The sequence below is a fragment of the Epinephelus moara genome, chromosome 13, assembly GCF_006386435.1.
Source record: "Epinephelus moara isolate mb chromosome 13, YSFRI_EMoa_1.0, whole genome shotgun sequence".
Lineage (NCBI taxonomy): Eukaryota > Metazoa > Chordata > Actinopteri > Perciformes > Serranidae > Epinephelus > Epinephelus moara.
The window spans coordinates 37,159,044-37,184,665 of NC_065518.1; the positions used below are offsets into that span (position 1 = coordinate 37,159,044).

The following is a 25,622-nucleotide window of genomic DNA, read 5'->3' on the forward strand; positions in this document are numbered from 1 at the left end:
TAAGTGCTTAAACAGAACCAGTGTGGGTTAAGACTTGAAGTAGACGTTAAAGCAACTGAAGTGAGAAAGCAAAAAGCAGGCTAGTAGAATTCACCAGAGCAGTGCAGAGACGCTGTCACAGAAACACCGTAAATGACACAACTTGGTTACCGCAATACGTCAGCACGTCAGACCATCCCTCCCACCTTTGTGTCTAACGAACCAAACCTGATTCTGAGCCCTGATACAGCTCTGGCCACATTAGGAATCACACTCTTGTTTATTTGTTTATTTCTAGGATCCCCATTAGCTGAAGTCATGACATCAGCTATTCTTCCTGGGGTCCTCAATGCAAATTGTCATGCTACGAAAATACAATACTGTCACAAAAAGACCAAACCAAGGTGGTGACTGCCCTACCTGTGAGCCCAGATGATGAAGGCCACAGATGTGTTGACACAATATTTACTGGTTGCATGGACGCCACTGGCACAACACAACTTTTCTGAGGCACGCTGCATTAAAAATTAACTGTGACTCATCATGATGAATAGGATAGTGATTAAAGGGTGAAGATATCAACTACTATGAGTCACACTAGGACTACAGAGACAATAGCTGCTTGCAGGATGAGCAGAAAAAACAGGTGCATGATGGGACCCATCGGACATTCCTGATGCCTGCTTAAGCCTGGGCTACAGCAAGCATGGATGGTATGTGGATTTGTCATGATACTAATAGTCATTGTGTGACTAATGCTGCCTTCATTTTATATGGGAAAGATGGTTCTTACAATATGTATGTTACACCTTTTTTTCTAGATGTTAAATATTAGATGTGAAATTTGGGTTATTATTAAGTTAAGTTGAAAATCTTTATTGATGTACATTGTGTAATTTGTTGAGAACAAAATGATGTAACATCAATCAATGGAAACCAAAATCCTCAACCCACTGAGGGCTGGCATCAAAATCACACCAAAAATCAAAGTAAAACATTTAAATCACAGGCTGATCAAACTTGTGTGAGTTTCATCACAGCAACTCATAATATGACTCAGCAGTGTGTATGGCCCCCGCATGCCTGTGTGCATGCTTGACAACGTCTGGGCATGCTCCTGAGGAGTCGGCGGATGGTTTCCTGGGGGATCTTGATGAAGCAGAATTCAAGGCCTGGAGCTGGGCCAGAAGGCTCCCGACCTCGTTCTCTACCTCTCGAACAAACTTACTTTGTTTTCTATTAAGTGTCTTTAACTCAAATACTCAGAGGTCAAAGAATCACTGGAGACACGTAGAATCAGGTGCAACTGAGTTTAATGTGCACGCAGGCAACAGCACATACAACTCATGAGTCAAGCTCCAGAGCAGGACTGAAATTTTCTTTGTCTGTGCGTTCCCTTTTATTGCTGGTGAAGATTCTGTTGAGTCTCCATCTTTTTTCTTTAATCCTACCCACTTGAGCTGAACATAACGGTGTCACGGCTCTCCATTCTTCCCTTGAAGCCAGCCTACCTACTTGAGCTCGTACATAATGGTGTCCCAGCTCTCCATTTTTCCCTTGAAGCCAGTTTTACCGTGTAATGCTTTCCTGGGCAGTCTAGGCCCGCCTCCTATTACCAGGGTCATATCAAGCCAAGCTGGAATTCCCCTAACTTTCCACCAATATGTTTGAGCTCATCCTCATGCTATTTTGTTTTAAAAAAAGAAGATGTACAACGAATCCTAGGTACTTTCCACCACAATGCTTAAGTGCTCAATGAGTGTGTGTGTCATGAAAATACATGAAATAATAAACCAGTGTGTGACTCTAAGTGCACAGAGTACATTGCTTTAACAGGTATATTTAAAGGTCAACTCTACATTAAATGAGTACATTACACTACAATCTCCTCACAGACCTGGATCAAGGCATCAGTGAGCTCCTGGAAAGTATGTGGCGATACTTGGCTGTGTTGGATGCACTGATACATGATGTCCCATAGGTGCTCAATTGGATTTAGGTCAGGCAAATGAGAGGGCCAGTCATCATCATCTGTGAAGAGAACAGGAAGCCAGTGGCAGACCTGCTAATTCTGGTGTTCTCTGGCAAATGCCAATCGAGCTGCACGGTGCTCGGCTTTGAGCACAGGTCCTACTAGAGAATGTGGGGCCCTCATGCCACCCTCATGAAGTCTGTTTCTAATAGTTTGGTCAGAAACATGCACATCAGTAGCCTGCTGGTGGTCATTTTGTATTGCTCTGGCTGAGCTCCTCCTGTTCCACCTCGCACAAAGGAGCAGATACCGGTCCAGCTAGTGGGTTGATGCCCTTTAACAGCCCTATCCAGCTCTCCTTGTGTAGCGGCTGGTCTCCTGGTATCTCCTCCATGCTCCAGAGACTGTGCTAGGAGACACAACAAACCCTCTTGCGACCGCACATATGGGTGTGCCATCCTGGAGGAACTGGACTTCCTGTGCAACCTGATTGGGCTGCCTCATGTTACCAGTGGTGACAAGGACACTAGCAGAACACAAATCTAGAGAAGAATCAGTCAAGAAGGATAAGGAGAGAGCAACTGTCTGTGGCCACCACATGTAAAACCATTCCCTTTTGGGGGGTTGTCTTGCTTTTGCCTCTCCATTGCACCTGTTGTCACTTTCATTTGCACCAATGCAGGTGAAACTGATTCACAATCACAATCACTTGGTCTGAACCACTCGTAAGCTGTCCCTTGTGATGCACTCTGTTCATCCTGTCACAGTTTTAGCTTTATTAGGCCAAAATCATGCTTTTAAAATGGACAGTTGCAGTATAATTCACATCTAGACTCCTTGTGCAAATTACATCATTAGTTTAAAGTTAACTTCATTAACAATAATAATGAATATTGAATATTATGAATATATAGGTTTATTTATTTATTCATTCATTCATTCATTCATTTAATGGAGCTAACTAACTGAGGATATGTTTTTTCTGATGTGGCTACAGGCTGTACCCTACCACTATACTGAATATCTGACAGATACTTGACAAACTGATCAAACTGAAGTCTATTGAGGCCAGCTGGAAACTAATCAAGTGGGCGGCACCAGCTATATAGGCAATCAAGCGTGTCGCCTCTGCTTGCTTCATTGTAGACAAGATTATGGCTGCATTACAGCGTATCGGTGTAGCTCAGTCAACTGAACAGAAGGCGTCGCCATCCACTAGAGTTGGGCGGTGTAAGGTTGGTCGAGCGGTGAAGGCAAAAGGAAGAGGACTTCAAACTGTTCAACAGTCCAATTTTTTTTATTTCCCCTTTTCTTTTCCAGCAGTGGGTTGTGTGCAGCAATATGTACAGTGCAGATCAGCTGGCCAAAACTGAAGAAAAACTAAAACTAAAGAAAATAAATGAAAAGAAATAAATGAGAAAATTTACTAACTGAGAAAAACAAAACAAAACTAATTAAAGGTCACAAACCGAAAATCAACTCTGCCCCGGGTTATGCCCCCTTTTAGTTTGGGCCCCTGGCAGTAACAGCTGCTGTGGTCGGCTTGCTAGACAGATCTCAGAGACTCGAGAGAAGCTTCCAACTCCTGCCTATATAGACAGTAGCTCCTCCTACACATGGGAAATACAATTAATAAATCAATCAACAATCAGCAGTGATTAATTCATACTCTTCAGACTACTTTCATAAGTTAACAGTGAAAAAACATTGCTACACACTCCAAAAGAGTAAAAATGTTCTTAAACTGCTCAAAATCAACACTTGCACAAATATCTCCCAAAACTCCCCCTCATCCATACTACACTTGGCACATTCCCCCAGGAACTTGACTATAAAAGGGATCCAAATGGGCAGGAACTGGTTTGGCAGTTCCTGAGTCCAAACCAGAGGTTGGCCAAGTGCAGTCTAGAGGAGGGGTGAGATACACAAAAGAATTAGTCAAATAAAGAGATTTAAAACCACAATATTGGCAGACTTTTCTTCCTGACTTCATGTTAATGTGCCTGTGACACTGAAGCACCAAAAACAACTATAACTACCAGGTCTCAACCTTAATTGTGCTAATTACCAACCCCAGACACCTGCCGGCTAGATGGTGTGTGAAAGTGACTGGAAGTGGACAAGCATTGTGTGTGTTTCTGTTTTACCATTAGAGGTCACGGGGCATCCCCGTGACAGGCGGTATCCAAATTTTGTTACCGTTAAACCTTCCCCACATTTTTCCGGGGTATACAGTATTACCGTGACTAATTAAAATCACTTTGAAGGGCTCAGAGGGAGTCGCCAAAATGTCGGCTTGTGCCTATACCATTCAGAAACAGAATAGCAAACATTACATAGGCCTAAGAATACCGAAAAATAACAACAAAACATGTACAACATTAACAACTTTTATTAATAAATATTTAAAAAAGTGCAAATGCAGCAGTCAACCAAACAGAATGAAATAACAACAAATTGTCTGTGGGCTACAGTCCACTTCCAAAAAAGTAACAATAAATAACAACGGCAGTAACGATAATGTGTGCTATACAGCGTATCCTCAGACCGCAACGGGTAAAGTCCGCTAGTTTATTTTTAGAACCTATCAACATAAATAAATTAAAAGCACAGCTCTACAGCATCCAGTACCAGGGCTTATCAAATAAGAAAAACAGAACAATAATTAACAAGGCATAACCGAAAATGGGCATATATAATCCTATCCTGAGAAGCAACGGGAAATACTGTTCGCTGGTTCATTTTTAGAGCCTACCTTTAGTTTGAAAAGTTCACCCTCTCCAAGTCCCAACTGTTTTGTCCGTCAGAACAGGCTGCTCCTCATTGAAAATGACATATAACAAAGTATAATGATAACTATAGCAGCATCAAAACTATTCAAGGTTTTTCGCCAGAAACACCAGCATGTTTACTTTTTCCAGCTGGAGAAGGGCACGTAGCGGATTGACAACTTTGGCCGAGGTGCTGAACACCCTCTCTGATGGAGAGCTTGTGGCACAGGTACTTTCGAGCAGCCCTTGACATCAGAGGCAAACGCCTGGCTCCATCACATTTCCACCAGAGAAGGGGTCTTCGTCTCCCTGAATAACAGGCTTGCGACAACAGGCCGTTATCTCTGCTCCTGCTCGCTCCTGTATGGTGCTGACCGGACCTGCCACTGCATCGTCTCTTCTTTGAAGGAGACTGCCCAGAGTCATGTTTTTCGGTGGTTCGTGTTCGCTTCTCCCTCCTCCACTCCAATGGCCACTGGACCTGCTGCTGCTGCTTGCAGAAGTTGTGAAGTTGTTTTGTAACCAACTCACTTGATGCGCGGCTTGCCATCTTTTCTTCTCTTTCTCACATCCAAGCTGTCACGTGACGATGTCACATCCAAAAACTTTATCAAATGTCATCTCCCGACAACAGTTAAGGGCAGTTATAAGAGAAACATTATAGCCTACTATTAGTTTTAAATTGTAACAGTATTAAATTGAAAACTCAACCACACATACATAGGTGCTGGACAAGCCCTCATTATTTAGGCATTAAATAAATTATATTTAATGTTATATCAGGCCTCTATAGGCCTATATGGGCGGCAGATTTTTTTAATGACGGTAATGAAACTGATACCGTTGCTATTTTTAGATACCGCGTTTACCGTATTATCGCCCAACCCTACCATCCACGTAGCCATTTGGTTCATGTTAATCATTTTATAAGGACAAACTTAAGTCCGCTTGATGTCCTCTCAGACAGTGCCATCCTGTCCAAATACCGGCTGCCACGTGAGCAGATCCTGAATTTGCTTGTACTCTAGTACTCTAGTCTGGAAGTGATGAACGCGTGGATGAGAGTCCCTGCAGCTGAAAAGGAGAGGGATGGATGGAGGCGGGCAATGTTCCTGAGATTAAAGAAGGCAGTTCTGGTGATGTGTTGGTCAAAGGAGAGGGTTTAATCAAAGATGACACCAAGGTTACGGACATGGGGGAGGAGAGCTCAGTGCAACCGTCAATGGAGAGGGAGAAGTTATGGGTAGATTTGATAAGAGATTTAGAGGTGGCTGCAGGAGTTGCTGCCCATGTTTGGGAATAAAGTAAATTTAACTTTGTTTATAAGTAAACAAATTAAAATTAAATATGTCTTTGACTTTCAGTATTCAATTCCCCTCTCATCCACGGCTGCTATATTTTACACATGCAGCTGGAGCTGGATACACCAGCTAAGCTGAATTATTTTGACTGTGCTTGAATGCTCTGCTGATAAGCTAGTGTTGATGGAAGTAGACTTCCTGTTATTTCTCATAAAATAAAAGGATTTTTTTGTGGTAAAAATTTTAATAATACTAAATTACAACTGTAGCATAATTTTTGCATAGTAGCCTGCCTCCTGCAACTCTTGACTAAACCAAATGGATTATTCCAGTAGGTGAGAACGCACTGTTGTTACTACATGTGTGAAAGGGCAACTTTGGAAAATGGATGGACCTGATTCTCCAGACATCTGTCCTTGTCGCAGATCTTTGTTTCTGTTGATCTGTGGGCTCTGTCAGCTGTGTGTCACGACTGAGCTTTAGACTGAAAATCTGACACTTTGTTAATGCAGGCCTTGGTACACTCTGTGATGTCGTACATCAGATTCCTGTACCACCATGACAATTTAGCTAAAGTCTATTCAGAGCTGACTGACAACAGCATTAAAGTGAAAATCAAACAACTTCACTTAGTGACGAGATTTTGGCCAATTACAGGCCATTTTCAGAGAGAACACCTGTCAATCAGGTAAGTCACTGCTTGTGGACTGCGGTCAAACTGTCAAACTAGGCAGCGGTGATCAAATATGAATTAAGATAATGCTACTGCATTGCCTATTTTGCATCCCAGATGTTTTCAGAAAAAAATTTCATTGTACTGTTAAGCTGTAAAATGAGAAAGTTTGTGACCTGGCCTCCATGTTGAAAACAGTAAAGCTGAAATGAAGCATCACCCACCAGCCATAGTAAACTTTCTCAAATTACAACACTCATTGACCAAACTCACCAATGTGCTAAAGATGCTAAGGGCTGAAAGACATTGCTATAAAAGCTGGAGGCTAAACTGTTACAGTGTCAAAGGTGGAAGTTGAAATTTATTGTCTTAAGCCCCATTTCCACTGAGCATTACAGTACGGTACGGTTCAGTTCGGTGACTTTTTTTCCGTTTGCACTACGAAAAGTTGTGGATGGTACTGATGGAACTGTTCCTAACGGTTACCATTTTTGGTACCCCTTCTGTTTGAGTACCTAGCACACAGCTCTGGTACTAAAAGGTGGAGCTGTGAACACTGCAGTCTGTTGATTGGTAAGTAGCGGATGGTCACTCTGCTCAGGGCTGAGCTGTGGCTGGTTATGAGGCAGAAGCAACTGTTCATATTGAGGTGAGTTTAATTAGCCTACTTAATAAACTGTAATTATGCAAAGAAAGGATGTTTTGCTACCTCTTGCAGCAGCCGGAGTCGGAGAAAAAATAACTAAGGCAGTTGTGGTTGATAAGGGCTTTAAAAGCAGACCTGTACCAGTGTAGCACTTAATGAACTGACGCCCCTGCATCCCTTTGATATTTCCGACTGCCCCTGAATGCATAGTCTGTATGGAGACAGCGAGCAGCGGCGGCTCCCTGCGGAGCAGCGCTGCGATTGGCCAGAGCAGAGACGAGGGGAGGGTTTTTCTTCCCCCTCCTCACCTTACTACTGGTGTTGTTTCCCTCCTCTGCTGCCTCCCTTCGCCTCTCCTCCCATCCTAGAGGACAGAGCAATGCGGAGACAATAGGACGCAGAGCCGGAGGAGTCTGGAGGATGCGCGGCGCCACATCCACCGTCACACGGCTGCACGGAGGCTTTTCACAGGACACCGACATCAGACGATTCTCCCGGCTTATCTGGCCTTAGTATGCGATCAGATTATCCCGTGTGTTTACCAGCAGCCTGGGCTGACAGGGCAGACTGCACAGCTCCCATATGGGAACCAACTGAAGGGTGAGTAACAGAATTAAACCGGATCGACGGTATCCTCACCTAAACCCTGACTAACCTGTATGTGACTCGCTACATTATACAGCAGCACTACAATAGCCTAGTATTACACTGCGTTTTCGTGTATTCGGTGCATGATCGATTAGGCCTTGACAATGCTGGGGTTCTGGTGGTGTGTGTGTGGCGTTATCCCATTCATCTCCAGAAAACGACTAAATTGCTGTGTTCTAAATTGTTTAGAATATGAAAGTGGAATAATTATGTTATTTTATTCATCACAACACAATCTCTTGCACCTCTCCCTCACCCACCATCACCATCTCCACCATGCATCCTGTGTTTTGGGGGCAGTCAGGTATATGCAGCAGCTTGTGTGTGTGTGTGTGTGTGTGTGTATGTTTGCCTGTCACTCTGAGCTCTGTTACATTACAGTGAGAGTGAGATTCCTCAGGGTCAGTGCAGTTTAAGGACACACTACAGGTGGGAACCATCATGACATAGCATCACAGAATGCTGAAGCTGAGGATGCTTGGAGAATAATAAGAGACCATAATGTTTACATCCAGACTGCCTCGGTCATCATGCTGGTCTCAGTGCTCACTGGGCCAAAGCGCAGTGATTATTGTGTCTTCCTTAAGAGAATCAAGGCTTGTGACAATGTGTTTGCACCCATTCTGCTGGTCTCAGTGCTCACTGGGCCAAAGCACAGTGATTATTGTGGCTTCCTTAAGAGAATCAAGGCTTGTGACAATGTGTTTGCACCCATTATGCTGCATTATTGTCACCCAGAAACTTACTACTGATGAAATTGTCAAGTGATGTGGGAGGGAACCACCCTGTAATTAATTCTTAATTAATAATAAATTACAATTAATTATAGAGTAATCTTCTATTGCTTTATGTATTCTGAGTCACTGTAGGAGGATGTTTGGTTGTGTGCTTTTGATTTAAACCAGAAACACAGCTGATCAAAATGGGCTTTAGCTCCTTGATGGCACATATAAACACCAACATACACACAAGTAAGATACACTCCAGCATGATGAGTCACAGATCACAATGTAGGTTACATAGACAGTCCGGTGCTCAACAATCCTTACCAGCGGGTGTCAAACTGGCAGCAGTGGTGATTTCAGCTGGTGGGAAGATAGGAGATGCTGCTTGTTGCTTATAAAGAAACGCTGTTTGGTGTAGGTGCAGAGATATATGTAAAAGAAAACCTCCAATATTTCATTCATGGGTTCAGAAATTTGTAGAATGTTTTTTTTTTGTTTCTAGTCAGTGTGCTGTGTTGTGTACTTCTAGGGACATTTTGGTCTTTGGCTTTGCTGCAGAGTGAGCGCTCTTGACTTTCACACTTCTCTTAGGTACAGACAACTGCAGACATGAAGCAGCGACTCAGAGGAGGAGAAACTCTCCACCTTAAGGCTCTGAGATAACATTGTCTTCTCACTTTTGTCTAAAAGTAGTGAATTTACAGCTCACAGATACTTAAAACAACATAGCCTCAGTCTTTGTTTGATATCTAGTGTTGGAAAAAAATAATGTTGCCCATTTCCAATCCTTTGTTTACACCGTTAGCTTGTTTACTATACTACATGAATGTTGCTGTCACACTGAATCTGATTCGACTGATATAATTCTGAGTCGGGTACAGCCCTAGACTGGTTTCACTTCCCTTGTCTCAAAATGTTTGTATGCATAGGTCAGAGTTTTCGTACAGATGCGCACATTCTACCATTGAGTTTGTTTTTATAGATAACAACTTTTGCATGGGAAGTGACATACACCTCGTTCAGGCCTCATTTTGTGCGTATGCAGTGGCTTTAAGTGAGACCTCGAGTCTATCAGACTAGATAACCCCAAATACATCATCATGACACTGTAAGGGGCTATTTTCCAGAGGCACAGAAGACATTATGCCAAATAATATTTTTGACCAAATACCTCAATATCAATAATGCAACAATATTGCAGTGTTGACTGTAGACAAAATATGTGTCACAAAATATTTACCCAATGAGATTTTTTGATGAATAATCATCAGTAGTGTGGATAGAATGATTCAGCGGGTAAGGCAAATAATAGAACAGCTTCAACAGTCTGGTAAGTTACGAATATTACATTACTTTACTGTAATTCAGCCTTTAAAATCAGGACAAGACAACACTTAGGATATTACTATATCCAAAATCAAAGACCATATCTAGCCTCATATCATGATAATCTTTATAATATCAAAATATTCCCCAGCCCTAATTTTCATGTAGGTGCCCCTTAAAAGGTAGAGTGTTGGATTGTCAGCTTATAAATGAGAGGGGTTTGAATATAGTTTTAGACTGAAAAGGATTTCTGGCTACAATAAAGACAGAGGTCAGGGGTCAGTTACAGGAGGAGGAGGTCTGAATAATTATTTTCCTGACCCTTAGACTATTTTGTAAATATGGTCAAAAATCCGCTACACTGGGGGTTTGAGTGGTAGCCTATGCAGTTTTGGACAACGTACACAACTCTGGTAAAAAAGAGGGAAACTTAAAAAAGCCCCTATTTTATTTTTCTTGAAGGTATTGTTACATCATAGGATCAAATCATGACTGATGATACACTTTAATTAGATATTGGTCAACTGTGTGCAAAACTGAAATAGTGTAAAGAGTATATGGCTGTCAAGTCTCACTTTTCCAGTCATATACAATTTATGTACTTGTAGGACTGTTTAGGGGCCCTAGTATGCAGAAATAATTTTGAAAAATGGCCTTGTTCATTTTTCCCTCACCAAGATTTAGAGTAACTTTGCAGTGTTATTTGGCCCCCGTTCTGACAAGATAGCTTAATATGGTTAGTGCCAATGGATGCCTTAGGTCCTCAAGTTTAATAAGATACCAGTGTCCTTATCAAGTCTGATAAAGTAGGGTTTATTTGCCTCACTCCTCACCTGCAGCTCTGTCTGTCATAGCTGCTGTGCCTTGACATGATTTTTTCCATTTCGTCCATCACCTCTTTGCTCCTTTCATTGTCTTGTTCTCCCTGTACCCTGACTTTTCCTTTAGTGGTCCCTGATATTTGGTGAGGCTTTCTGACGTAGCTTGTCAGGTTGCAGTCCACCTCACATGTTTAAATTAGCAGTTCTTTGCATTGTGCATCTGACCCCCACTGTCAGATAGACTACACCAGTTCACAATACGTGTAGGGGGTGGGAGCATCAGATGGCATGTTGAAATGTGTTTTAATGATAATAATACATTTATTTATCTTGTAAATACACATAACTTGTATTGTCAGTGATATAAGTCAGTACATAAATTGTTGTACTTGATGCTTGTCATGACCTCCCCGCCTCTTGGGCCAGGGTCATCTGTACCCTTAGGCCCCCCCTGACGGCCTGGTGATACATGGCTGGGCAGCGTCAGTTTGTAAAGCGGCCGAATGGAACTTTTCACGCTGTTATGACACGTTACTGTTCAGCTGGACAGCACCTGTCGCACCAGTATGATACACTGCTGGATGGCGTCAGATTGAAATGCTGCCGGTAATGACGTAATATAAAGAGCTGTGAAGTACCTATAGGGCAGTGGGAGGGGTGGTTGATTGATCCAACAAATCCTGGACTTTCACCTGCTGTTTGCTACCCATGTGACCATGATGTTTTTTTCTAAACCTAACCATATGCTTTTTTTGCCCAAAGCTAACCAAGTGCTTTTGTTAATGTCCCGGTGTTGGTTGCGGCATTCCAGATCAACAGCAGACGTTGGAGGATACCTAACGCATAATGCAATATGTGACGTATTGGGATAAGAACATGTTGGTATGTCAGAATCTAAATCCTGGTTTGATATTTGTTATTCAGGCCTATCTAAAGATACCACTTTTATGCACTGTCATTTCTTTAAACAGCTGTTTTTGCCGTTACATTCAAATATTACACAGCACCATCTTAGCATCAACCTCTTGGACAGTTGACCCAAGCAGTTGGGGTTTGGTGTCTTGCTGAAGGTCACCTCAACAGTGCCCAGGAGGGGCAAACTGGCACCTCCTCAGCTACCAGTCCACACTCCATATTTGGTTTGTGTTGGGGCTTGAAGCAGCAACCCTCTGGTTCCCAAGCCAAGTCCCTATGGACTGAGCCACTGCTGCACATAACGTGAGCAGGAGGAATGAGCAAGATGGTGGTGCAGCTATAGAGTATGGTTTGAATATTAGTTCATGTCTGGTCTGAATATGTTTTAATAGCATTTAAGTGATTGTGTTTAAACTTCCAACATTTGTTGAAGTACCTAAAATAAAGCCACTGAATGCTGTCCAAGAGGTCCAACCATCTCGCCTTTTAAGTGCTTATCACCAACAAAGTTATTACTGAAGCAGATAGTCATGTCTCTATGTCTTTATATTACATATATATTTTTCATCTTAAGTTGCTGCCTTCTGTGTTTTGTTCCTGTCAGATTAACATGTAATTTGTAGTTCTGCGTTGAATTGACGCGTAGGTTTCACGTCGATTTGGAGCCTACGTCGTAACCTATGCTGTAGCCTAACGTGCACCTCCCCAGAATTGTAACTACACTTCGCAGTGATGCAGACCTCCTGTCTGTTGCTGTATACTGACACCATTTCCCTCAGGGGAAACGGAGCTTGTATTTACTTTTAGTTCACAGATAAGAAACAATAAATTGTGAAGACAGTAAGGCTTCCACTAAAATAGCATTTTAAGTCTTGTGTGTGATTTATCATTCCGGGATTTATACTTCGGGATTTATCCATGCCGATCAACAAAATTCTGCGGTGTATATTTCTTGAGGTATCACCACTGCTCTGCTGCTCCGTTGCTAGGGACGCCATAGCAACGGCCTTAGACTGAGGAGCATCAAAATCAGTTAATGTTAGTCCACACAGGCCAAATAGGATTGGAGTGGCAAAATGCAGCATTTTCAGGACATGAATGGATAAGGAGTACAGACAAATTTCTTTTTGCAAATTTTGAATCAATAAAACGTGCTTTAATCATTATTTTGTGTCACATCACTGAATGTTTTAGTAGTAAGCCATGTTCTAAGTGGGATAATGTATAGTGAGCCGGTGACAGTTGAAAAATAACTCCCTACAGGGGAATGGAACCCCGACGCGCAGCAGGAGTTATTTTTCAACAGTCAATGGCTCATTATACATTATCCCTTACTTATCTACATGCAACAGCATTACTCAACTTACATGGTTTGTTTGGAAGAAACTGTGCAAGTTTTTTTGCCTCTTGCTGGCTGGTTTGCTGAACATAGTTTAAGGGGAACTAATGTTTTTTTCAACCTGGGCCCTATTTTCCTATCTACTTTTGTCTAAATGAGTGATAGGATGTTCAGTATTTAACATTTCTCCAGTACGAAGCACGGGCTGACCTGCCTGCAGCCTCTGAACGCGCACTATATTAAATAATAGGGCACTGGGACAGCGTCAAACAACGTCAAAATACGTCCACTAAGAGTGTTTTTTTTTTTAACACAGATAGGCTCGGATTGTTAGTATAATTATCCAAAAACATAACGGAAAGGAGAAATGAACGTCTGCGTTTACCTTTTAGCTGGATTCGGACATGTTCCTCTGCCTGTTGCTGCTCCCTCTATCTCCTCGTCTGCTCTTCAATTGCAATGAACTCTGCCTCCGTGTACATCCATGTACTCCGTGTTCAAATAAATACGGGCGGTCATCAAATTCAAAATCGGGTAAACATAGACGTTCATTTCTCCTTTCCATTGTGTTGTCGGATAATTATACTAACAATCCGAGTGTCTCTGTGTTAAAAAAAAAAGCACTTTTAGTGGACGTATTTTGATGTCGTTTGACGCTGTCCCAGCGGTAAATGGACCTGCATTTGTATAGCGCCTTTCTAGTCATCTAGTGACCACTCAAAGCGCTTTTTACACTACGAGTCACGTTCACCCATTCACACACACATTCATACACTGGTGGCCGAGGCTACCATACAAGGTGCCACCTGCTACTCAGTTTTAACACACTCACACACCGATGGAACAGCCATCGGGAGCAATTTGGGGTTCAGTATCATGCTCAAGGATACTTCGACATGCAGCCTGGAGGAGCCTGGGATCGAGCCGCTGATCTTTCGTTTGGTGGACGACCCGCTCTACCTCTGAGCCACAGCCGCCCTGTTATTTAAAAGGAACCCCGACTATTTAGACTTGTAGGCCTCAATAAGCCACAATTTTTCTATTGTACTAAAATATGTTGTTAGAAAGACATGAAATGTTGTCATTGCTTTAAAATTCTTCAATGTTTACAACGTATTTTTACCTACGGAGACCGCCATTATTTTACTCGCGCAATGCATGCTGGGGTGATGACGTAGATCGGTTACTCTTTTTGAGGAAGTGAGTTGTTTACCTGCCGGCTGCTGCTACCTGACGCTATCTCCAGAGAAAATGCCACATTGCGCTGCATTCGGATGTAATGTCCAGTCGAAAGGCAACAAGGGAACTAAGTTTACACGTTTCCTAGTGATAAGAAGAGGAGAAAGCAGTGGGAAAGTGCTTGTGGATGAACAGAACTTCCTAAAGACCCGCAGCTCTGTTCTCGCAACTTCTCCCCAGATGGTTTTGAGGCCTTTAGTCGACCACAGCTGCTAAAGGAGCTAACTGGTGCTGCTGGGTATAAACGTCGACTTAAACAAAATGCCGTGCCGACAATTTTCTCACATGAGGAGTCTAAACATGTGACAACCCGGACAATTTTCCCCGGACCCACCGGAAACTCTCGCTACTCGCGGGAAAAAAAACTATATCCGGGAGTCAAAAAGAGAGAGAGAGAGAGAGAGAAAGAGAGAGAGTGGAGCAGTGGGCCTGTCGTGAGAGCATCAGAGCTCTGTGCGCGAAACAGAGAGGGAAAAGTAACGTAGTTAGACCGTTATACCTCCCGTTGGCCTCATCGCCGCAACCGACATCCATACTCACCTCCTCACGCCATAGATCCGCTCATCTGGACACACACGTGGAACAAAGTACCGTGATCAGCTGATCCGGTCGCATTCATACACCCTCCCGGAAAAACCCACAAAGCCTACACAGCCCGCAGATCACACACACACACTGACGGGAACTGTAAGTAGGAAGACGTTTTTTTTTTCTTCACTTTATTAACTGATTTTCTTTTGACAAATGAACTGAATTGAAAAACGAACTGATTTATTTTGTTGTTGTTTTGAGAAACCAAAAGGAACTGAATTGAAAAATGAACTGATTTATTTGTTTGTTTTGTGAAACTAAAAAGAACAAATACAAACCGTCACAAACGCCCTCGGGAGGGGAGAGAAATGTGCGCAAAAAAAACACCAAAGACAGGAGACGCTGGATGCTCTCCTGTGCCGCAGAGAACCCGCTCCTGCTGCTGTAGCTTCTAAAGGTGAACCATCGGACACACCACTGGTTATGGAGGAAGCTGACAGTCCACCCATTCAACCCGTTCAATCTGTAAGTGTAAGTGTACAGTGCTCTTCAAGTAAGGCCGATGCAGAGACTGGATAATGTTAAAGACACGTCGGATGCAGCGGTACAGTGGCCTGCAGATGTGCGCCAGCTCGTAACCATGGACCATGCTTACGTAGCTGAACATGTTTAGGCTGAACAAGAAGAGGACACCCATTCCCTGGATCTTTTCCTTACAGACGATGAATGTAGCGAGTAGGGCTGACCCAAAAAATTTGAAGCTTCGAAGCTTCGTTCAATGGCACAGGATTCGATTGTGGAAAAAAAAAATTCGAAGCTTCGGCACTTTTTCTTCCATTTTTTTGGGGGAGGCCTTAAACGCAACACTAACCCCCACCAGTCCGATACTGACAACGAGCGCACTTAGAGCTGGCAGACATGTCCAAGAGGTCATCAGATGTGTGGTTGCACTTTAAAATATGCCCCGACAACCCCCAGAAAGCAGAGTGCCAGATTTGCCAAAAGCAATTGGCATATCACAACTCAACAACAAATTTGGGAAATCACTTGAAAAACGTAAGTAGTAATTAAAAAAGAAAACATCTCTGACAAGGAAATAGAAAGCACAATGGAGACCTGCTATTATCCTGCTTGAACACAGACGACTAAATTCTTTCAACAATGTGACTCAAAATAATGATAAAATAGATTTTATTGATGTAAAATATGCATTTTCCAGTTCCACCGGTCCGCTCTGAGTCTGGTGTCAGAGCCACTAATGATGCTCTGAGCTGCGCATCTGTTTGATTGTGCTGCAGTGTCGTTGTCAAATGCTTCGAATTAAATACGTTCTGAGGGCCGAAGGATTGGAAGGTCAGCCCTAGTAGCGAGGACAGTCCGTCGCCTCATAGACCATCTGATCCAGAATACAACGTAAGTTCATCTGAGGCTGGGCCTTCTCAAAGAACCCAGGACTCACATGCTTCAAATGACACTCACACAGAAGGCAGAGTTTTTCTAGTTTTTGAGGAACAGTTAAAACAATTGATTCAGTGCTGTTTAAAGTGTGGTTCCTTGATTGCTGAAGAAGATGTGAAAGAGCTGCAAAACGAAGGATCACAGTTGACACTGGAGCTCACGTGCAAATGGCTGTAGTTACAGATGGCAGTCTCAGCTGACTGTTAGTGGTACCAAGGGGGTAGGAAACCTTGCTTTTGTTTGTTTTGCTTCAGTTTTCTTCAGTGGGATCCATTTTGCTAAATTTGAATGTTTTTGTAGCAACTTGAACCTTCAAACAATAAGTGAAGATACATACACAAAACTGAGAAGGAGTTTTGTGTTTCCTGTTATGAAAAAAAACATGGACCAAAGAACAGACTGCAGTATTAACTTCCATGAAATCACAAGAGGCAGAAGTTGTACTGTGTGGAGATGGGCGTTGTGACTCTCCAGGCCACTCAGCCAAATACTGCACATACACTTTATTAGATATGCAGAGTCAGAAGGTTGTGGACTTCAAAGTAATAAGCTGCACTCAAGTGTCAAGCTCGAATACAATGGAAATTCGAGGTTTCAAGGAAGCTCTTAAAACCATCAAAGAAAATGGAGTGAAGGTCTCTACGATCTCCACAGACTGACATCCACAAATTGTGAAAGAAATGAGGGTGTCTAATCCAGAAAAAAAACCCATGAATTTGATTCGTGGCATGTGGCAAAGGGAGTGTCAAAAAACTGGCTGCTGCAGCGAAAAGGAGGGAATGCGAAGGCCTTGCAGAGTGAATTCCATCTATTATAAATCATTTCCGGTGGAGTGCACAAACCTGTGAGGGTGATGCTGAGGTGTTGAAAGAGAAGTGGGTATCAGTAATACACCATGTTACCAACAGACACGAGGCATGCCAGAGAAGCAAGCTTTGGTTACAGCCAGGATCTGAGGCCCACAAAGCACTTGTGAAGACTGTAAAAGACAAGCGCCTTTTGAAAGACCTGGGTCACCTGACGAAGTGCGTCCACACAACATCACTAGAGGTATGTTCAAATACAGAAGTGTGACAAAATGTTTCACCTTAATATAATGTGGCAGTATGTGTATGTAAAGTAATGTGCCAGGATGTGACTCACACTTATTTATTTATTTATTTTTTTAAAGATATTTTTTGGGCCATTTTGCCTTCAATGGACAGGAAAGGCAGGCGTGAAAGGGGGAGAGAGAGAGGGATGACATGCAGCAAAGGGCCACAGGCTGGATTCGAACCCAGGCCGCTGCAGCAACAGCCTTGTACATGGGGCGCCTGCTCTACCACTAAGCCACTGACACCCCACTCACACTTATTTTAAACTTAAAATTCAAATTTGTTTCAGGTGTACCACTCCATGTACCTGAAATACCTTCCACAGAGAACACATTTCGGATATGATGTAATGATCCATGCCTCCATGCTTGCGGCTCTGGATCATAACAACAATGCAAACAGGGAACAGGTGGGTGAACTATCAGGCTGCTACATAACACAACAATGCAAACAGGGAACAGGTGGGTGAACTATCAGGCTGCTACATAACAAAATGTAATACAAGAAGTCAGCTTGCAGCAGTACACATCAAATAAAAATATAATTTAACCTCCAGAATAAGAATAATTAATGAATAAATAAATAAATACATAACAGGTTATACAGATACGAATAGCAGCTTCAACACAGAGACACCCTGTACAGCCTTCCGCTTACTTCTACTTTGGCTTATTATTAAAACATTAAATAATGAGTAAATTAATAATTAAAACATTTGTGAAGAAAAAAACATAATTTGTGGCTACATACCGCACACAAGACAGGATTGCAGAGGATCAGGTTTAATTCGAGCAACGCATCTATACTATATAGAAAACACTACATACTGTAGAAGAATAATCAATTCTCATTATAATAGTCATTATTCTTCTATGTAGTTTTTTTCTATATAGTATAATGGTTACTTTTATCATTGACATATTGTAAATATTGTTTCTTATCTTCAATTAATTATGCAAATGAAGTTTCCTATTCATAGTGATGACTTCCTGTGCTTTGTATGAGCCTGATGAAGCTGTAAGCGAAACGCATTGCTCGAATTAAACCTGATCCTCTGCAACCCTGTCTTGTGTGTATGTATGTAGCCACAAATTATGTGTTTTTTTTTCTTCACAATTGTATTCTTGCCACAGTACCAGCACCTCGACTTTAATGAGCTGTGCACGGGCTTTCTATTATTGATAATTAAAACATGTTAACATGCTCTGCGCAAAAAGAAATGTGTCTACTCTTGGTTGGCTGTCAGTCCCTGCACTCTATGACCTGCGCTGCTCTCCTTCTTCTTTGATGCCTGGGACATGTCATTTTCCAGCCACATGTCAAGTGTTTTGTCCTCTCCAAAGATATTGAAAGTGATGTTTGGAAAGTACTGCATTTTTCCTCTATCAGCTGCCAATAATATTTAGCCTTCCCTAGCAACACAGCGGCAGAGCAGAGGGCTCTATTTGCTGATAGAATAAAGTATTTATGAGTGCCATGCTCTAACTATTTAAATCTATTTTTCATATTTCTGTTTTTGATCAGGCTTTAAATCTATTTTTCATATTTCTGTTTTTGATCAGGCTGTTCTTCAAGAGGGGCGGCACGGTGGTGTGGTGGTTAGCATTCTCGCCTCACAGCAAGAGGGTTGCCGGTTCGATCCCGGGCGTGGGAGCCCTTCTNTCTAACTATTTAAATCTATTTTTCATATTTCTGTTTTTGATCAGGCTGCTCTTCAAGATGGAGAGAATGTTGGTGAACCAAAGTTCAAGATCTCATGGAGCAAGGTCCACAAAAGATTCCGAGCAAAACCAGTGGCTGTCCAGAAGGACTACGGCTACATGAAGGCCATGGTGGCAGATGTTCTCTCCTCTGTGTCAGATTCAAACCATGGCATGGACATTAGACTGAACCAGACTCACATCATGGCTCCACCAGAGAGACCATCCAGATCACACATCATTTCTAAAACACAGCAGTTTTCACGCATAAAGCAGTTAGATTTCAGCAGAGTTTGTGTAACTTTACAAATCAAAATGTTTGTCCTGCCCGAAACATGTAGGTGTTTTTGTACCAGAGAAGAGTTGCCTTGGCTCCTGTTTTTTGTTTAAGAAATCAAAATGTTTAATCGGACCTCTATGTGACATAATGAATAAGTGTTTGATCTCAATTTCTTTATAAATGCATTAAAAGGAACTTTGTAATGGTTAAGAATTGTTTTATATCCGTTTGATTGAATTTAAAGTGAAATCAGCTTTGATCCAGTGATTCCTGAGCTCAGCAGAGGAATGTTTACACATTCAGTTTCAGTTTACTTACCATCATTTACTAATATTTCATTTACTACATGTGATGTCTGTCATGCTAAGATGATGTAAACTGTATATCATAGTATGTATTTTTGACATCAATATTCAAATCTGAAAAAAAAATCCTCTAAAGCAATCTTCAGATCTGATCATTAATAAATCAAAAAACAAACGAGAGATCTCTGCTGATATTCATATAATTTATTTACAACATTCAGAAATGTTTCATAGCTGTTTCAACATTATAAGTCATTAAAATTTCTCCATGATTCATCAACTTCTATGTTATCAATATCTACTTCCTGAAACCCTGTGTAGATGCCACTTGGTTCAGGGTAGACGTTTATTTTTTTAGCAACGGCACATGAAGGAAAGACTCTGCGGATTCTTTTACCCAGCCAGCCATGCATCCACCACGTAAACTGAGTGTGTGTTTTACTGTGTATCACAACATATAAAGCATACGACAGTGGTGGATGCTAATCTCTGAGATCATTGATATTGGATGACGTTTTACCATACGGTACCTTGAACAGCTGCTGACAAAAATTGAAGCTCCTGACAACACACGCTCTCTCGCTGGGTTGTCATGGAGATGTAGTTTACGCACTGACACCAGCTTTTTTGTCCCACTCGCACCTCATGTCTCTGTTCGTCCACTACGTCTTTGTGTTCTACGTGTATATTTTCTGTGTTGTCCTCCTCGCTAGCTTGTCGCTCGGGTTCAAATTGAAATGGCTGAATAGCTGACATTTTTCGCGCAGTTACCAAGAAGTCAGAAACAGCGGATGCAACCACTTGATGTCACTACCCACACTGTATTGCGACGTAAACAACAATGGCGACCTACGAGTGAAATTATATTTTATTTTCTTTTTTAAAAACAAAGACTTCTACAATGTTATTTATATCAAATTAATATAAGGGACACTTATATCCTTTTAACATAGCGCGCGCTGCGTGCGGGCGGGCTGCAGGCAGGTCAGCCCGAGCTTCGTACTGGAGAATTGTCAAATATTGAACATCCTATCACTCATTTAGACAAAAAAAACAAACATCAGTTCCCCTTTAACACATAGCAGCACTGCCCAGCAGCACACGTCTCGTCTGTGCGATTGATTCACACCACAACATGACAGCGTAGTTGGCTGACAGTGAGACTAGAGCTTCCCAATCAAAGCACAAATATGGATTCCGCACCAATCAGAGTAGTTTTCCACAGAAACATTTGGCTGCACTCCATTTCACTCAACCGGTACACCGGTCAGGTGGAGTCTGCCCCTCTCCTCTCCTCTCCCCTCTCTGAAGTCTGGCTGCAAACTTCAACTCCGCCCACCCGGTGCGCCGGCTGTTTGAAATTAATTTAAAATACTCAGCTGCCAGCTTTTTTTCCAGTGTTCGTCGCTGGCTTGAGAATTGGTTGGGCAGAGTGAGACCGTGAGATCGAAGGTGAATGCGTGTGTCACACGCCAGATGTGTGAGAGTTGGCAACCCTGTTAACACAAGTGTTTGTCTGTGAATGCTGCGAGTTGTAGTGAAGCCAATTGGTGTACTTGTTTTTCAAATTGTCTCTATTAAGCCATATTTAATGTGTGTTTTCAGTGGAGCCCCGAGACTTTCGGGGGCCCTAGACAAAGAATTTGAGCAGGGGCCCCTTTTTGGGGGGGTGCACTCTCAACCTGTAGCCCTGCTGCCGGCACCAGTAGTGCTCTTCAGTAGTGTCATCTATGCAAGAAATATACCAGGAACACTAGAAACTACATTAGGCCTACTCTCATTGCTCTAAGCATACTGTGGTTTATTTTCATGAGGCCAGCAGGGCACAGGTCGCTGACATCAAATTGAAAGGATAGAAAACAATGGTTTACAACACAGAAAAACACATGAAACAGGAGACATTAGTTGTGTTTGTTCAGCAGGCTGTCTGTCTTTTATTAAACTTAACTGAAAATGAATGTTTTCTGTTCATTCTTTTGATATCAACAAACTATAATACACATTCCCATAAAACCATTTCACTTGCCCTTATACAACATCAAAAATACATTAAACTCATCCATACCTGGGGATGTGTTATGTATGGAGGAATAATAAATCAAAAACAGTATATTAGAGGAGATGCAGAATCAGAGCACTGTAAATGCACTGTGTAATAAATATTATTATACCATAGTCTGGGTGAATACTCTTTTCTGATTGGTCGGCAGGTATGTGTTAAAACCCTTTAATGCACACGTAGTTCGGCTAAACTTTATAACTGTCTAAATTCATCCGCTAACCAGCCTGTAACCATAGCAACATTAACGAGCGCAGCTGTCAAACTGTCAACTGCCGAGGGAAAAAAAAACACTGCAGCTGTCAAACAACTTCAGAGGGAAAAAACAAACAGAAATGGCTGATTTTAACATTTCTTTTAACTTATTTGGAGAGTACAAGGATTTTGAGGAATGGGATGCCGCAGAAGAAAAAGAAATGGAGAAGGAAAGAAAAAAATCAAGCGAAAAACGACACAAGGAACTGACACCTGAAGAGCTTCAAATGATAGAGGAGGAGAAAGATGAGATAAATACAAAAAAGACAACAAAATGGGCAGTTAAGATACTGACGGACTTTCTCTGCCAAAATAAAAAGAACACGGATTTGAATACATACTCGGCAGTCATGCTTAATGACATTTTACGCGAGTTTTATGCCTCGGTTCAGTCCACTAAACCTGGCGGTGAGTACAGTGTGGCTAGCTTAATGAGTATCAGAGCTGGTTTTAACCGCCACGTATCACATTTCAACATAATAAGTGATACAGAGTTCAAATCCAGCAATGCTGTTTTTAAAGCAATGCTGAAACGGTATGGGCTCAGATAACCAAGTCTGACCTGCAGATGATCCGAAATTCAGCCATCCTGTCTCCCGACACTCCTGCTGGCCTGGTGAGGAAGGTCTGGTTTGATATCCAGCTTTGCTTTGCACAGAGGGGCTGAGAAGGGAATCGGCAACTGACGAAATCATTATTTTCTCTACTGCATGATGAGGATGGTGTGGAATATATTAGCCTGGCGCACAATCCAGAGACTAAAAATCATAAAGATCCCACCGCCTTGAACAAGGAAAATCTGAGAGGTTTCATGTTTGCCCTGCCTGGGAATCCCTTGTGTCCGGTTCAAAGTTTTAAGAGCTACATCTCCAGATGTCCAGACGACGCCAAGGCTTTCTATCTCCACCCGAGGCGCATCCTGGACACGCAGCTTAATTCCACTCAAGTGTGGTACACCCAGGAGCCGATGGGGGTGAATTACCTCGGGAATATGCTCAAAATGATCTGTGAAGAGGTGAGATATTTGGGCACACACTAAAGCTGATAAAATCATCAATAATTTCTCTTCCCCAAATTATTTATTCAAGTTAATTTATTTTTTTCAGGTGAGTCTCTCCACACCCCTCTCCTGGATCTACACAAACCACAGCCTGCGGAGCACTGCTGTGAGTCGGCTCTCCGACGCGGGGCGAGAGGGTCGCCAGATTATGTTTGTGACAGGCCACCGGTGTGAGACCAGCCTCAAATCCTACTGGGTCCCATCCGTAACGGAGAGGAAGACATGGAGCCAGATCTTGTCCTGTCATACCTCCACAAGCACCGTGACGCATCGCCAATCAGTTCATCAGCCCACCAATAAACCAAACGTGCCTATTTCGTTCACAAATTGCACCATTAACGGGAACATGAAATTTCATTTAAATGCTTGACTAATTGTTGATTATTTGCTCATAGCTTCACTGCATGAAAAATCGAAATGAAGCCTATTTTTTTGTCTGATTATTCTAAATTGTTACTAATAGCATAGTTTATTTTGTGTGTGCTGGTTGAAGGCATGAATTGTTTCAGATTGTTAGCCTATTAAGCCTATTTATTTATTTATTGGTGGCTGAAGGCTAAACCTGTTCCAAATTGTTAATAGACTACTTATTTATTGCTTGTCGAAGGGTTACATTACACTTACATTACATTTTGTTATCTTTTATAGCCTACTTTATTTGAAATAGAAATGAACCAATTAAATTGATATTTATTGCTTGTTACATTTTGTTATCTGCTTTATTTGAAATAGAAATGAACCAATTAAATTGATGAATTAATGAACCAATAAATGATCACCTATTTAGTAGCTGTGTCTCTTATTTAACCTAATCAATTTAGCAAATGTCTATCATTGCCTGGTAATCTGATGGCCTATCTGCACACTGGGTCACGACTCACTACTTGGTCCGATCATTTTATAAACAATAACCACACTGTGGAATAATTTTGACCTAAATCAAGCTTAATTTTAATTTTTAATAGGCTACTTTTCGCTTTGTTAATTGAGCCTCATCTCGTTCTACTGTGACTACTGTAACTGGCTAGGTTGTAAAAGGGACTAGTTTATTCCTTGTCATGACAATGGTAAGCTCTTGCTTCAAAAACTTGGAAATATGCAAAAACGGCATTGTGGCTGTCTGCACATGACCCGCACATGCGCAGCTTGCGCTGCTAATGGTGCTCACAGTATGAATGGGTAGTGGACAAAAACGCGAATATAAACAGTAGAAATGTGGGAAAAATGCAAAAACGGCATCATGGCTGTCTGCACATGACCAAGATGAAAGCCTATGTGCAAGTTCAGAGAAGTAGGTCAAAGCAGTGAGGAGGAAAACGGATGATGACAGACAGATGGGACAGACGGAGGGACAGAGGTTTCTCCATTTAATAGTAGGATAGTAGGATTGTTACGTTCCAACTTGTCTAGGAAGTTCAGGAGTAACCGTAATAATTAAATAAACAATACATACCGGAGAGGGAAAAATGAAGCGCTGGTAGGATTTACGTAAGCCAAATATTTTATTAACTAAACAAAAATGTAAACACGAACACAAAACGATCCTCCAAAAACTGAGGATGATAAGAACTAACTATAAACTGAAAACAGTCCACTCAAAAGGAGGGACGACAATGCACAATCAATAGCCTACAACTCAGAAAACACCGGATCTTAGACACTTAACGGAAAATCACTACACACTGGTATTACACTAACACACTGCGAGGAGGTACACTAAAACACGTGGTGGTGAGACGGTTCCCAGGAGCACTAGCGGTCCACTGNGTGATCTCACCCATGGGACAGAGTATCTGCCACCACGTTGTCTGCTCCTCTTTTGTGGCGGATAACCAGGTTGTAGCTCTGGGCCAGGAGGGCCCAACGCATCAGGCGCTGGTTACTGTTGTACATCTGGTTCAGGAAAACAAGCGGGTTATGATCAGTGTACACAGTAACAGGGAAGGAGCTTGACTCGACGTACACCTCAAAGTGTTGTAAGGCCAGGAGCATCGCTAGTGTCTCCTTCTCAATGGTGGAGTAGTTCAACTGGTGACGCTTAAACTTTGCTGAGAAGTAGCACACTGGGTGATTCACATCATCACTACTAGCCTGTAGCAACACTGCACCGGCCCCTGTTGCACTGGCGTCCACCTCAAGGCTAAAAGGACAAGAGAAGTCTGGAGCCACAAGCACCGGGGCACTACAGAGGATGGATTTGGCAGCATTAAAGGCCTGGTCACTCATCACTCCACACAAACGGAACTGCTGGGCTACACAACCCGGTAAGAGGAGACACAACGGTAGAGAAGTTTTTGCAAAAACAACGATAGTAGCCTGCCATGCCAAGAAAGCGTCTAAGCTCACGCCGAGTGGTGGGAACTGGAAAGGACAGACCAGCATTGACTTTGGCCTCAACAGGCTGGACCTGCCCATGACCCACCTGCTTCCCCAGGTAAGTAACCATGGCCTTACCAAACTCACACTTGGCTAGGTTAAGAGTAAGAGACGCATCGGCTAGGCGCTGAAACACTGCTCTCAAACCA

General features: G+C 42.3%; 1 protein-coding gene across 4 annotated transcripts; it reads left to right on the top strand.

Moving 5' to 3' along the window:
- Nucleotides 1-7,641: 7,641 nt before the first annotated feature.
- On the top strand, nucleotides 7,642-20,003 carry LOC126399954 (uncharacterized). Of its 4 annotated transcripts, none has more exons than XR_007570938.1 (5): nucleotides 7,642-7,942; nucleotides 11,625-11,744; nucleotides 17,253-17,394; nucleotides 17,728-17,847; nucleotides 19,145-20,003. XR_007570938.1 is itself a non-coding variant. In XM_050060319.1 (4 exons), exons 1-4 carry the CDS (start codon nucleotides 7,857-7,859, stop codon nucleotides 19,526-19,528), a joined length of 732 nt encoding a protein of 243 aa, XP_049916276.1. In that variant the 5' UTR covers nucleotides 7,656-7,856; the 3' UTR covers nucleotides 19,529-20,003. The 4 variants fall into 4 exon arrangements, 2 of the variants coding, with proteins under 2 accessions (XP_049916277.1, XP_049916276.1); XR_007570937.1 differs by having other exon boundaries at nucleotides 7,649-7,942; nucleotides 11,674-11,744; XM_050060319.1 differs by lacking the exon at nucleotides 11,625-11,744 and having other exon boundaries at nucleotides 7,656-7,942.
- Nucleotides 20,004-25,622: the final 5,619 nt, after the last annotated feature.

Excerpts from the sequence above, each read along its gene's own strand:
- LOC126399954 (XM_050060319.1), top strand. The coding sequence starts at position 7,857 with ATGCGATCAGATTATCCCGTGTGTTTACCAGCAGCCTGGGCTGACAGG. Across the intron at positions 7,943-17,252 it reads ATATGGGAACCAACTGAAGG|ACACGAGGCATGCCAGAGAA; the intron begins GTGAGTAACAGA and ends TGTTACCAACAG. Across the intron at positions 17,848-19,144 it reads ACAATGCAAACAGGGAACAG|GCTGCTCTTCAAGATGGAGA; the intron begins GTGGGTGAACTA and ends GTTTTTGATCAG.